The 14819-nt window shown below is 31.7% G+C and overlaps 1 protein-coding gene across 1 annotated transcript in view; it reads right to left on the bottom strand.

The window, feature by feature from the left end:
* The window catches only part of LOC110028304 (serine/threonine-protein kinase 4 homolog B-like), a 39630-nt gene extending 25471 nt beyond the window's left edge, over window positions 1-14159 (bottom strand). The window contains exons 1-12 of the mRNA XM_020730139.1: window positions 14098-14159; window positions 13729-13876; window positions 11941-12009; window positions 11571-11741; window positions 11428-11493; window positions 10159-10227; window positions 9944-10018; window positions 9747-9808; window positions 5303-5578; window positions 3605-3741; window positions 3283-3377; window positions 3019-3078 (exon numbers count right to left, since the gene is read on the bottom strand). Of these exons, the coding sequence (XP_020585798.1) occupies window positions 3019-3078; window positions 3283-3377; window positions 3605-3741; window positions 5303-5578; window positions 9747-9808; window positions 9944-10018; window positions 10159-10227; window positions 11428-11493; window positions 11571-11741; window positions 11941-12009; window positions 13729-13876; window positions 14098-14159 (1290 nt within the window). The remainder of the gene's footprint in view (window positions 1-3018; window positions 3079-3282; window positions 3378-3604; window positions 3742-5302; window positions 5579-9746; window positions 9809-9943; window positions 10019-10158; window positions 10228-11427; window positions 11494-11570; window positions 11742-11940; window positions 12010-13728; window positions 13877-14097) is intronic.
* Between the last annotated feature and the right edge of the window lie 660 nt (window positions 14160-14819).

Here is a 14819-nt window from a genome sequence, read left to right as displayed (position 1 = left end):
TATATATATATATATATATAGATTTCTAAAAACTGGTTAGCACAAATGATGACACCACTGTTAAATGCATTAACTCCAATTAAGGATAATAATGTTGTTATTTTTTGACATTTTGCTATATTTTGCTTTATTTTATTATGAATGATATTGGTAATAAGTATTCTGATAAATTTTTGATATTTTGAATGTAATTTTGATATTGCTAAAAACAACCTTTATGAGTTTAGCATTATAAATTTTTCTTAATGATTGCATTTATTATTTTGTGATGTCTATAGTTTAAAATATTGAAAATATATATTTATATTAATAATTTATTAAAAATATTAAAATGTGTCCACGTCGTACGTGTTCTATTTTTTTGCAATTATGTTGTCTCATTGTATTGTATCGTGTCTTGTCTTTATCACCGTGTCCTTGTTAGTGCTTCATAGGTTGGAAGGGTACAACAGCTGGAAGGGTCCGACAGCAAGCAGGCGGTCAATGGAAGGAGGTCAACAACTAGCAGGAGGACATTGGAAGGGTCGGTGGCAAGCTAGGGAGGGCGAGAAGGGTCAGTGGGAAGTAGGAGAGGAGGAAAGAGGAGGGAATGCAAGGAGTTAACCACCACCTTGGAGCAAGAAATAGCTGGAGTACCACCTGTCCTTAGATACAACTCTGATGAGGGAGAAAGATGTCGAAGACAGAGAAACTGAAGCAAAAAACTGAATCTTAACCAATAATAATAGATAACTAAGGGGAAGTACCTCCCCTTGGGCGGCAACCCTAACCACATCAAAATGGTCAGTCGGCCCCTGCACCATCCTGGTTGAACCGATTTAGCCTCCCAGCCAGTTCAGCTAAGGAGGAGCCCGCGTTAAGAACTAAGTGACATCTTTAGTAACTATATACATCATTCAAAAATATGATACGAACATCATTAAAACAAACAATCCTGGGAAAAGTGATGCCATATAATATCCTCAAAAAGTGTTTCTTAATGATATATACTAAGGGCCGGTTTGATATCAATTTTTTTTTTTATTTCTTTTTGAAAATATGTTTCGTTGGTATAATTTTTAGATTTTTTTATATTTTATTTTTAAAAACAAATCAATTTGTTTTCAAAAACACTCAAAACATAAAAAAGATGCTTCAAGTTTTTTTAAAAATAACTACCTCAATCAAACATGTTTTAATTTAAATCAAAATATAAATAAATAAAATAAAAATAAAAATAAAAGTGACCCCAAACCTCACTTAATTATATCTTCATTTATTCTATGTCTTGGGAATTAAAAAAAAGGGTGGCTCCTTGAAAATACAAGAAAGAAATATATATAGTGCCAAGGATTTTTAATGTAGCACATGAGGCTTATGGTGACAGGATTAGACCGGTCACAAGAGCTCAATCCAAAAAAAATTACAACTAATCAAGGAGATCCAATCACCATAAGTAGAATAAAAATCTTAGCTTCTAATTTATTTTATTAGAATTTTATTTCATTTATGTGAGCATCATGTGCAAATAATTTATTTCTAATATAGTTGTGTGGTTAATTGTGGTAACTTGAAAATCTAAATTTTAAAATTCAATTACTTTCAATTTTAGAATTCAAATTTTCAGATATGATTAGAGATTTATTTAAATTAATCTAAATATAATTATTTGCATGAACTAATTATAATCCCATTAATAGGTAGGTGGCCACCCAAGGAAGGAGTTATCGTAAAGGGAATCAATTGCTGATTGGAGATGCTTCTTGTTCTTAGATTATGTAGATCATTCCATCTTTTTAGAGCTAACCGCCAAAGGCGCTAGAAAAAGCAAGGGGCGCAGAGAGAGCTTTCATCAAGTATAAGTACATCTATCTTCGCCCTCTCCGTAGCTGTTAGTTCGGATGAGAAGAAAGGATTGCACATCACAAGACAATTGTTAAAGCATTGTTGTTAAAAAGTGCTACTTACTTTCAAGATTTCATGATTTATAACACCTAAGGAGCTCAACACCACTTTTGACACTTGAACTATATCATCACTTATTAAATAATTTTAAATATGATGAATGTTTTTTAATAGTGTGAGCTGATAATTATCATATAAAAGAAACCAAATAAATTTATGAATTTTCATGTTCTATTATCCAGCAAGATCAATTGTCTAGGTAAATTTATAATTTTGAGTAATTATAGTACATAATAAAGTTCATAGAATGTGTGGCCAAGGATTAATTTAATCTTCCTCAATATTTATTACATCATTTCAATCATTCACACTCCCCCTTTTTAATCGATAAAATTTCTTGCTCTCTCTATCTCCTCGCACTCTTCTTCACCCACAAGGTTTATTAATCTAAAATTTGAACCACCTCTACCTAAGTTAAGATAACTTGTTTCCAAGTGGACATCTTTATTTCTAAAAATTTAATTATGCCCATCTCATGTCAAATTATTTATTCATTAGAACTAACTCATCATTTGCATTTATAGTATATTTCTAAAATCAAGGCGCCAGCCTCACAGCATGTCTCCTTAAGGCAAATTACTCACCTTGGCATGTCTTAGCAATGGTACCAAAATGAAAAAGATGTGAGGCGATATTTCTTAGTTTGCCTAAGTGTCCTATTAGCCTTTCACATCACTGGTGTCCTATTAGCCTTTCACATCACTGGTTGAAAGAAAGTAATATCTTTAAGGTTAACTTTAATATTGATAAACAATTAACTAAGAATTCGATGATGTTTAGCCTTTTTTTTTGAGAAAGGCATTTTCTTCACTGTACATACCTTTGGAAAGAAATATTTGATGGAAATCATAACTATTTTGGTGAAAATTTGCTTAAAAATGATTGATTTCATAGAGTTCAATATTGCTTTATATCAAACTAGCCTCACCTAAATTATGAAGTATACTTGCAACAGGTAATCCAAACAAACACAAAAGCAAACTTTCAGGGCTGACCTTGTCCACTCACATGCATGCACACATCATGAAAAAGAACATAAGGACAGTAAAGATGGAAGATGAAAATCCTGCTTACAACTTGGTTAGGATTAATTAAGAAATCACCATAGCTTGCAGATCTTCTTAGTGGTGGGCGCTGATGAGATGCCGCATCATTAAAATGGAAAACAAGAAAGAAACTTTAATATGTTAAACAGTTAAAGCCATGCTTGTAATGAAATTGAAAACGGAAGAATTTGTGGAACTGTTCCTAACAGAACATCCTGGGTATGCAAATGAAGTTGCATGGAACAAATCCGTTCATCTAATAGAGAACCTAAGTCTAAACGTTAGATCTAACCTTTACAAGATCAACATTCTCAGATGTAACAGAAAACCGTCCTTTTATTTGCACCACATTAGCCCCGGACTTATCCTCCCGAGAATCTCCATATCCTTTAAACAAAACGGAGGTGTCAATTTAATGAACGATAAGAAAATAAAAAAAAATTCTACAGAAATTTCATGATTCAATCAGTTCTTAATTCCATCACCTAGTTCTAAAGTCTTCCTATGAAGCCTACATTTGGCCCACCTTTACAAGGACTTTATGTCCCAAAAAAAGTAACAAATTACTTGAGGTAGAAGGATAAAACCTATGGATAAACCAAAAAGTTTCTCACCTTTCATGGATGGTATGGGAGCGGACAAACTGTTCGAAGAAGCACGTTTTGGAAGTAATGAAGGACCACCTATGTTGGGAGGCTTCCGAGCATCATGTTTAGATCTCTCCGTCGATAATTTCTTTTCACCTTCAATCCTAAAAAAAGTAGAATAAATTACATCAAATGTTATTAATCCAAGCAAGTCAAACCTTAAAGTATCTACTTAACAAGCTTACTACAAATCTACAAAACCAATGAAGCCATGAATACAAGGAGAAAAACTCTTATAAATATTTTTGGCTGCAGTCATGAAGGCTCAACTGGTGACATAAAGTAGGCTATGGAATAATCGTGTATTTGTTTCTGTGTATTACTTAAAAGAGTGTTAATTTCAGTTCCATAAGTTGGTCTGAAAAAGTTAGACACGGGACAAGAACTCACAAAAAAAAGAGGTAAATGATAATATCACTGTATCAGTGGACTTATTGATGCAACAGAAGAAAGTGCCATTAATGACGAACAAGAATGAAAGGCAAAGGTGAGACTACATGGATCACCTCCTCCACAACTTAATTGATATTATCATGTTTATTATATTATTAGATTATATAATTATTGTATCATATTTTGTTATTAGTTTGCAATAGCATATTTTACTATAATGAAGAGGAGTTTTATTAATGGTGCAGTGCAATTCATACAAAGTTGATACAATAGTAGTGTCTTTTATTATTCATGCAAAGATGGTCATGCAAGCCAGCATAATTCTAATCAAATTAAAGTAAAACATTAAAGGCTAGGTAAGTAAGTTCCATGAAAAAAAAGCAGCGCAAGCATGGTTCCAACTCCTCCAAACTGGCAATTATAGCTCAAGTGGATGGGCAAATGAAGCGTCAAACTTTAGTTCATGGAAGCTTCATGTGACCTATCATATGCAAAATAGATATTTGGAAGCTTCTTGCGACCCATCATATTAAGAAACATGCACATGGATTAGGTTGATTCTCCTTGAAGAAGAATGCTCGTTTCTCCTTGCCTGGTTCATTAATACATAAAATTAGGCCAGCTTTGGAGTTCATGCACACAAATGGATGCATTCAGTTTCGGAGAAGAATTCAAGTGTCAAAGCATTGTGGCCGTTGGCCTTCCTCAATGTCTTTTAATATGCATTCATGATTTAGGCGTTAGAAATGCTATATATATGTTGGAAAGTTAACAATCTCAAGTTAGGTTATGTTCAAATATGATTTGAGAAGTTAATTTATTCTAAACTTAGCTTGGTGGCTTTGTTCTTGGCATTGATTTGGTGATAATTGATTTTCTCAAAATATATTATCTATTTATTTTATTATCCCACCATATAAATCATTAACTCATGTTTCTAGATTTAAGCGCTTTATGTGGTACTCTTTTTGAAAGGTTTTCTGTTCACTGCACGAACTCATGCTACCCAGACTCATCGCAAAAAATGTGTACAGATCTACAAATGTATACTACACTGCAAATTAAAGGAGGTATCAAAGAACAGACTTGTTAACAAAGTAGTTGTTTATGATCATACATGAACAGCTGCACTAATATACCGAGTGCTGATGGGAATATAGATATGCTTTAATGAACAAATAGTATGAATTAAGTAGGTTCCTTGGACCCATCCAGATTAAAGAAGTGTTTAATCCAACAATATAAGTACTTTGAGAAGATAAGGAAATAAACCTTTCGGAGGCTCGCCCTCTTTCTGATGAACTGTTTTGCACGCCAGAGGGCATAAGAGGATCACTGTATGTTCGGTTCCTTCTCTCAGCCCGAAATTTCGATTGTGATTCAGCATGTTGCATCGATGTTGAGGGCATAGAATCATTTGTTTGTCTGAACGTGTCATATCCGTTAACGCCAACTTGACTGCTGGAGTCCAGAAAGCCTGTTCTCACATACTCGTCTTTTGTTATTAAACCATTACCATCATGGACGTTGCCGCCATTTTTGCTTGGTCTGCATGGTAAAAGAAAAAGAAACAGCACATTTAAACACTACCCTACTCTTCATCAAAATGACAATCATAGTGAGCGATGCAGTGAAGATAATTCACTTCTGGATGTAATCATGTCATATCACCATGCATCTGGATGAAACATTGAACAAAAGGTATTTTTTGCTAGAAGCAACAGCAGCATTACAACATGCCGCAAATATAGATGATACAGCATAATTTGAGGTATAGATTTTCTAATGCAATTCGAACAGCGTAATGAAAAATAAATCTTAAGAGGGAAAATAAGGATTTGCATATGAAAGACAACTTAATGCACAAATTAACTTTCTTTAGGTGCAAAGCTGTAATTATGAGAATTAAAACCCAATTAATGGTACAAAATTGAATAAAGCGAATAAAAAATTTATCATGTTATCAAGCATCGGTGCTATAAAATACCAACATCCCACCGAAGCAAAAGAAATCTAGAAAAGGCTTATAATGAGTTGGGCAAGTTTTGCTTGACTTGAGCTCAAAGTTATTAAATTAAGTTCAGCTCAAACTTGGCTTGAAATAGATTTCATTTTAAGTTGATTTTGCTCGTCTCAAAATGACTCCATTTTGGACTAAGCTCAAAATTGATTCAAGTTAATCAACATAATATAAGGTTGGAAAGAGGAAAGCTCCACATAAAGTAAGGATTTTTCCCTAGAAAAGGCAAATAAGATCATAAGAAAGTCATTTTACTCAAGACATTGGGATGTAAACGAGTTGAGTCAAACTTGAGCCACCCTCGGCTTGAGCTTGAGCTTGATTAACTTAATCAAGTTCGAGCTCGAGCTTAATTCTACGAGTTCAAACCGGCTAGTGATTATTATGATAAAGAAACAAAATATTAATTCAAGTTAATGTTATATTAAAATGATAAACGATTTTACATCTTTAAAATATAAAATATCGTTTTAACATGTTTTCAAAAATTTAAAGAAAAAAACTTAAATTTCAGTATATTTAGAGTGTATTTTGCATCAATTATGTTTTAAAAGAGCCGGTTCACGAGCTAAGGATAAAGTCACTCATCCACTTATCTTACATCAATTTGTTTCACATTTTGTATGTAAGGGTAAAGTCACTCATCCACCTAAGCATTCTCACCTTAGCAACACATAGTTTTGTGTTTCTCCTTTATAGACCAAAATTTTACACCATAAAGCATTGCAGGTCTCACCACCATCTTATAAAATTTTCTTTTAAGCCTATGCATTACCTTTTAATCATACAATCGGCCCTGATGCATTTCTCCACTTCAACCATCCAACTTGAATTCTACTATTAACATCTCCATCTATATCACCATCACTTTGAACAATAGACCTGAAATATCTAAAAAGTTCACTTCTTTTAATGCCTTGATCACGCATTTTTACAACTCCATCATTAAATCTAGTACTACTAAAATTACATTTAATATATTCAATTTTAGATCTAGTCAAACGAAAGCCTTTAGGCTCTAAAGTTAATTTCCATAATTCAAGTTTATCTTAAACTCTTCTCTAGTCTTATCCACAAGAAGGATATCATCAGCTAAAAATACACACCAAGGTACATCCTATTGTAAATGTTCAGTAGGAACATCCAAACTAAAGAAAAAATATATGGGCTTAAAGCTGACATCTGATGTAATCCAATTGAAATAGAAAAATATTTGGTCAATCCTCCTTCTATTCTAACACAAGTAACAACTCTAGTATACATATCTTTAATGAACTGAATATAAGTCACATCAATACCTTTCTTTTCTAGAACTCGCTAAATAACTCCTCTTGGAATATTATTATAAGTTCTTTTTTTTTAAATTCACAAAAATCATATGTAGATGCTCCTTAATCTCTTTATACTACTCCACCAAACCTCTCAAAAAAATATATAGCTTCCATAATAGACTTGTCTAACATAAATTCAAACTAATTTTGATAAATTTTTGTATCGCATAACTTATATTCAATTACTATCTTCCATAATTTTAACGTATGAAAAACTTAATTCCTCTATAATTTACACACTCTAGCTTGTACATCTCCTTTATTTTTAAAAATAAGCACCAAAACACCATTCATCCACTCCATAGGGATCTTTTTAGTTTTTAAAATAATATTATAAAAAAATTAGTAAGTCAAAAAATTCTCAAATCTCCTAAATATTTTCACATATCTATTGAGATATAATTAGATTCTACTGATTTTCTACCCATCATTTTCATGAAAGCCTCTAAACTTTTATTTTATTAATGCGATGGTTAAAATAAAAAATATATATTATTGTTAACAATATTAAGATCACTAAAGTAGATTACATTTTCAAATATATATTGAGAAGTTTATAAAAATATCTTATCTAGCTATGTTGAGTATCCTCATCTAAGAAAAACGCTTTCTAATTTTTATCCTTAATATACTTTATTTTAATAAAATCTTTTCTTTTCTTATCTCTTTACTTGACTAGTTTATACATATTTCTTTCATCTTCTTTAGTATCTAATCTCTTACCAAAAATCATTAAATGTAGAAATTTTAGCGTCACAAAATCTTCTCTTAAACTCCCTATAGGCCACTTAATATTTTTTTCAATTCTCCAAGTTTTTACATTTAAGATAATTTTTATAACAAAACTTATATTTTATTGTTTTTGCACATTATTATTCCGCTACCAAATATTTTTATTTATAAGAGTTTTTCATTTTGATTCTCCAAGCACATCTTTTGTAGTTTGTTTAATAGTGTTTATTACATTAAACCACGCAATAGCTTATTCACAAATATCAATAAGTGTCATTTTCTTAAAAGTTGTCGATTATTATGTCTTTTAAGTGTCATTTTCTAATTCTACGACAACTTTTCATTATATTTTTCATCATCAAACATTTCATCTTAAAATCCAAAACTAATAATCGATGTTGAGTACTTGAATTGTAGATTGAAATGATCTTAAAATATTTATAATCTCGACGATCTCTACTTCTCATAAGAAAATAATAAATTTGTGTTTCATTAGATCAATTCTTATGAGTGATAATATGCTTATTTGTTTCTTAAATAAAGTGTTAGAAATAACAAAATCATAAACTAAAGCAAAATCCAATATGACTCGACATTCTTCACTAGTCACTAAGGCCGTTAACAATTCGATTTCGAGCAGAGATGGGGTTGGCTTAAAATCGGCTTGAAAAAAATTCGATCCAAAATTTTGGCTCGTAGCTCGGCTCGTTTATTTCGATTAGATATCGATCTGAGCCAGAATTCAAATGAATTTTTGAGCGATTAACAATCTTTGAGCTAAATTTGCTAAATTCACAGGCATAAGCTATTAACAATCCGATTTCGAGCCAAGGTGGGGTTGGCTCAAAATCGGCTAGAAAAGAATTCGATACAAAATTTTGGCCCGTAGCTTGGCTCATTTATTTCGACCTGATTTTGATCCGAGCCAAAATTTGAATCCCTCTTCGAGCGATTAACGATTTTCGAGCTAAATTCACAGTCCTACTAGTCACTCCAAAATCACAGCCACCATGAATATTTCTAAAATCTTCTACTACTCTACTAATATGTCCATTTAAATCTCCTCCAATTTAAACTTTTTTCTTTAAGATGTATCATTTATATTAATTCTTCTAGGTTATTCCAAAATTTTTCTTTTGAACATATATTTAAACCTACATGAGAAACATAAGAACTTCTAACATTAAAAATCTTAGTATCAATAACACAATCTTGAAGGCTATAATTCTATCTCAAATTATATTAATTTTTACAACATTATCTTTCAAAATTTTATCTATAATTATATTGCTTAAAAATTTTACAAACTTATCTTTCAACATTGTTATTGTTTGGTCCCAAGCTCTGGATGCGAAAAATGGAGGTTAGTGTTAAATAGTCGATAACCAACATAAAATATTTATGAAAAAATCATAGCATTATTCTTTCAATCACTGTGTAAATCTCTGGATTTAACAAGCAAAAAAAATATAAAAGAAAAAGTAGTATCACTAATGAGACTTTCATTGTCATAAGCCTCATTTATTATCTTAATGACATGAAAAGAAAGGGATTAATTGCAAAAAATAACTGCAGAATCATGAAAGGAATTCTAACGAGTGAAGAGCTTGCTTGCATAAATAAGACTGCCCACCTGTGTGTAATTTCAACAGCAGTTAAAGTCTTTCCAGGAGAACATCTACTAATGGATGATTCCTGTCAAGATTAAAGCTGCATTATCTACTGAAGAGGCTTGCAAAATGTAAAGAAATAGACAAACATATCTAAAATAAAATAAACATAAAATTATGGCTTAGAATATCCGGTAATAAGAATAAAAGGTAACAAAACCTTATTATTGATGCAATGCCTAAAGCTACCATTATCTTCCTTTGCTGCATCGACAAGGTCCTCATCATCTTCAATCTAACAATTTTCAGTAAAAATTAGTAACATACATCAATCAACAAACTGGAAGAGCAATAAAAAAAAAAGTTTTGGAAGAATTAAAAAAAAAACAAGAATCCAGTTTCATAAACAACGAAAGATCATATATAGATCCATACCAATGATGCTTGAACCTTCAAATCTTCAACATCAAAATTCCATGCGCTAACTCCTCGCTGATACTCACTCTGTTAATAATATCCACAATATATGTTAGATTAAAAAAAAGTCAAGCATATTTTAAATCTGTTTTCCTAGGAACCAGCTTTCTGTTAGGTTTGTTTGAGAAGGCATATGCTTTTTTAATTTCGATGTTAAAAGCTACTTTCCAACCATAATTTCAAATATATTTTTTTTTCCAGAAGCAGCTTTGGAAAGATCAATTTTAAAAAGGCTGTGTAAAAGTTGCATCCGGACAAACGCTGATTTTTATTAGCTGATTTTTCTACCATAAAAACAGTAAAAAAGATCCTCAAACAAAACTTCAGATCACAACAAAATGAGCATCCTGCCGAAACACAGCTGGTAGATCAATATTCTAACGCATCAATACACTTTTCATAGTCACATATATAACTGTTAAATTTCCATTGAAGTCAGTTTTAAGCAATAACGATACAATCTCTTTTCAGTAGCAAAAAATCATTTTTAAAGCACAAAACAGACACCTAAGGATTATAGTTCATTAGCGTGCTAAAATACAAGATTTTTCTTTAAGAAAAAGAGAACAATTTAATGCAACAAAAGGGCTAGAAGGAATGACGCGGATAAAAAAAGATACTCTAGGTGATGCTAAAATTCAAAGGAGTGTTATTAAATTTACAAATAAAAAAAAATGCAAGTGATGGAGTGACGAAAGCAGTGCATAATCCTTCACTCTGCACACTTCGATGTGGCCAGACTGAAGTATCTCTCAATCAAGATCAGTGAAACTGGCTCAATGAAACTTATAAAATTGGAGACCTGCAGTCAAGGATCCTTTCAAACCCAAGACTTTCCTGCATTGTCCACCCTTTTTTGTCTCTTTTGCTCTCTGTTTTTTTCCACCCTCCCACAAGCGAAAAGTAGATATTGAAAACTCAACCGTTTGCTTGTTATTCTTTCCCTCATTTAGCATGACTATCAGCGTACCAAAAGCTTTTTCCCGCCCCAAACATGAACTTTTTTCAAACCTCAAATTTAAAAGAAAAACATAAAGCAGGAAACAAAATTCATATTTTACTGAGGCTAACATTAAAAATAATTCATTTTTAAACATACAAGTACACATCTAAGTTTCTTTGTTCCATTATCGTGCAAGTAATAATGGATAAAATTAGTTCTTTCAATCAATTGCTCGGAATTAATTGAAAAAAAAAAAACTAAAAAAAATATTATTTACAACGAACCTGTGATAATGCTTGCCTTTCTGATGAAGGCATTCTCTTCATTGCCAGTTGTGCAGCATCTTTAATCTGACAAAAAAAAATAGGTACTTCAAAATAGATATATATTTAATTACTAAGCAAAAATGTACATCTTGATGAATAACCTCAAGTTCTTTTACACGGTCCCAAAGCGGTGGTAGATCTACCAAAAGGCTTTTCACATACATCTCAGGAGGCTTTGCATTTTTGAAAAATGAGTGTTTCAACAATTTTTCAGCTGTTGGTCTTTTGGTTTGATCTTTGACCAAGCACATTGCAACCATTTCTTTAAAAGACTGATAACCACTGAAAATTCTTTATTAGAAAAACAGTAATAATGGCGCCAATAATATTATCAGACTTTATTTCCAGAGGCACGCCACTAATTATATAAGTTAGAAACTAAGTAATATAACAAAACTTATAAAGACACTCCCAGCTCAAAGATGTATGAATAGCTGCCGTACACAAAAGCCTAAAAAATTGTCATAATACCTTTGAGAACTTTTTATCCCGATCATAATCAAGTCCAGGAGGAGCATTTTGGAGTGTCATCAGAAGAACCTGTGATGGAACAATAGAACAGAAAGAAACTTTTCAACTGATTGAGTCAGCTAAAGAACCTGTGATGGAACAATAGAACAGAAAAACTTTTCAACTGATTGAGTCAGCTAAATATCTGGATTTTATGTATGATTAAAGACAGCAAGGCACATCTAATCTCTACATTTTTTAGGCTTATACACAGAAAGAACTTCATGATCTCAAAAGAACGATATATGTTGCCTTTATATTCACTAAGACAATGCATGTGCGAATGATAAGTGTTTTAAATATAATCATATTTCAGTGTTTTTATTATTATTTTGAGATTTTAAATACTTAATGTAGAATTCATATATAAAGTAGCACTTTAATCAAAGCAGAAATGTTCTTGAAAAAAATAGATTTCTAGAACAGCACAAAGCTCAATAGAATAAAGAAGGAAACCTAAAGTGAGTGCTCCTGATAGAACACAACATCACACGTTCCAGTAACATTTGGCGGGTTTGAAATATCAGGAAAATCAAAGTTTTCACTTTTGGTTCTCACTGGAAATTATTAGATATATACATCTTTCACCATTATTCAGAGACAATTATAAATTTGATTTCACATGTTCTAGAAAAATCCATATTGTTAACATTCTCAACTAATACAAAAACATTCATACAAATACTACCTTATGCTTTGATAATAATGCATTATGATGCCAAAGCAATAAATACCTCTAGATTAAAATGGTTTCTATGTCGTTATTCCACATTTGTGGATAGCATAAACAAATAGCGGAATTTAATATAGCATGAGATGGAGAAAAAATAAATTTGTTGGTCTTACTTTCTGTCCTTCATTGCATGCTGACCTGACCAAAGAGCTTTACCCACCACAATATGACTACCAAGCAGAGCAATACGATGAGAGCATTTACAAGTAACAAAAGGAATAGACATTTACATACATACCAGTACACCACACAATTCTTCTGTATTTACATATCTAATACCTAAATTTTCATTTTTACATTCATAACACTCAATCTGTAACATCACATAAAAAATATCACTACTACTTAAAAGTGAAATATACATTTTCGTGCATAGCTTTGTGATACCATAACTATAAATATGAAAATTTAGGTGCTACATATATAAATACATAAGAATTGTGTCGTATGTATGTAATTTCCTTAAAAGGAAACCAGGTCAAATTCATTTAGGACTCAATTCATTTACACTATCAAAATTTCAAAATACATAAATTAATTTTAAGGAAATTTACATACACAATGCTAATGTTTTTACATATATAACACCCGAAATTTGATACTTATACTTATACCACCTTGATGTCATAAACCTATTCATAAAAAAGGTGTATTTCATTATTAAAAAGGTAGTGATTGTGATGTTTCTAATGTATTTTCAAAGATTTGAGTGATATACATGAAAATATGAATGTTTAACTGTTAGATACGTAAATAAATAAGAATTGTGTGGTATGTATGTAAATGCCCCTTAATTTTAATAGAATTGATAGCATGAAACCACTTATCGATAACTTAATTAAAAATTAAACTATCTAAAATTTTAAAAGTAACTTGCACTGCCAACTCTAAGAATAAATGGAGAAAAGGTTAAGCCAACCCTAAAACCAAATGGAGAAGGAAAGGTCACGTGCCTATCAGAGGTCTTTGAATCCACATTCACAGATTAAAACCAGTCATTAAATAATAGTGCTTACCTTCATTGGAGGGTACTTCGAAAAAGGAGCATGACCATGTGCCAGCTCAAGAGCAGTGATTCCAAATGACCATATATCAGCTCTGTTGACAGAAAAGTTAATGGAAAGCTTCAGTGCCAAGTCAATAATGTAACCAAAATGTGCTACTCTGCTTCAACAATAATGAATGACAGCAGCTGGGGGATAGTTAAGAACTTTTAGTAGTTGAAGTCTACGACTAATTACGTTAACAGTATAAGAGATTCCATCAAGTTCAATATGTCAGTAAATTTCTTGTTCATGAAAGAAACAAGATAAGCATATGAACATATGGATGCTGAAAACACCTATATAGCACCTAACACAACTCTTACTATCCGATGCTCAAACCTCGCACAAATTTTAGAGCATAAACCATCACTTTTATCCGCAAGTAAACGGTGCTGGGACATGGACGAAGAGTGTTCTTCTAACTAAAATAATTTAAAATTAATTTGCGAAATTTTTGTCTGCAATTTTAAGAATTGTATTTCAAAATGATCATCCCAAAGTTTTAACATGTCAAGGATAGTGTCTGGGGAGGTATGATGGATAATGTGCAATAAAATCATAATCGAGTCTTGGAATAGCAGTCATTCAAACAAAAGGTTACAGAAACAAACTTAGCACTTTGTGCATATGTTAGACAGGCTCTATGGCACCGTCCACCTAGTGCTCCACTGAGTAGACACTGAGCCCGTAAAATGATTTGAAGACTTATGCTAAGTGCAACACTAAAAAGGGCAATTTAGTAATTTGTTAGTTATTATGTGAGTATAAATAGGACTTAATAAGTTTAGGGTTATGTTATGTGATTGTTGTCTTGAATCTTAGGTTTAAGGTATGGAATGGATGACCTACCTATATAATTATAAGTTTATATTTAAGTATTTGGGATGTGTTGTTTTGTAAAGTGAGATATTTTATTTTTACCTAATTTCTGTGGAAACTTGTCATGTTTACTATAAAATTGATCTAAAAAAATAGGAGTCGTTGCTCCGCTAGAAATTTCTCAAGCGCATTTGAGGTCGTTGCTTTGCCTCGTATCATTCTGAAATCGTCGAGGCACCCTC

The sequence above is a fragment of the Phalaenopsis equestris genome, unplaced genomic scaffold (assembly GCF_001263595.1).
Source record: "Phalaenopsis equestris unplaced genomic scaffold, ASM126359v1 Scaffold000002, whole genome shotgun sequence".
Taxonomy (NCBI): domain Eukaryota; kingdom Viridiplantae; phylum Streptophyta; class Magnoliopsida; order Asparagales; family Orchidaceae; genus Phalaenopsis; species Phalaenopsis equestris.
This window is presented reverse-complemented; position numbering and strand designations above follow the sequence as displayed.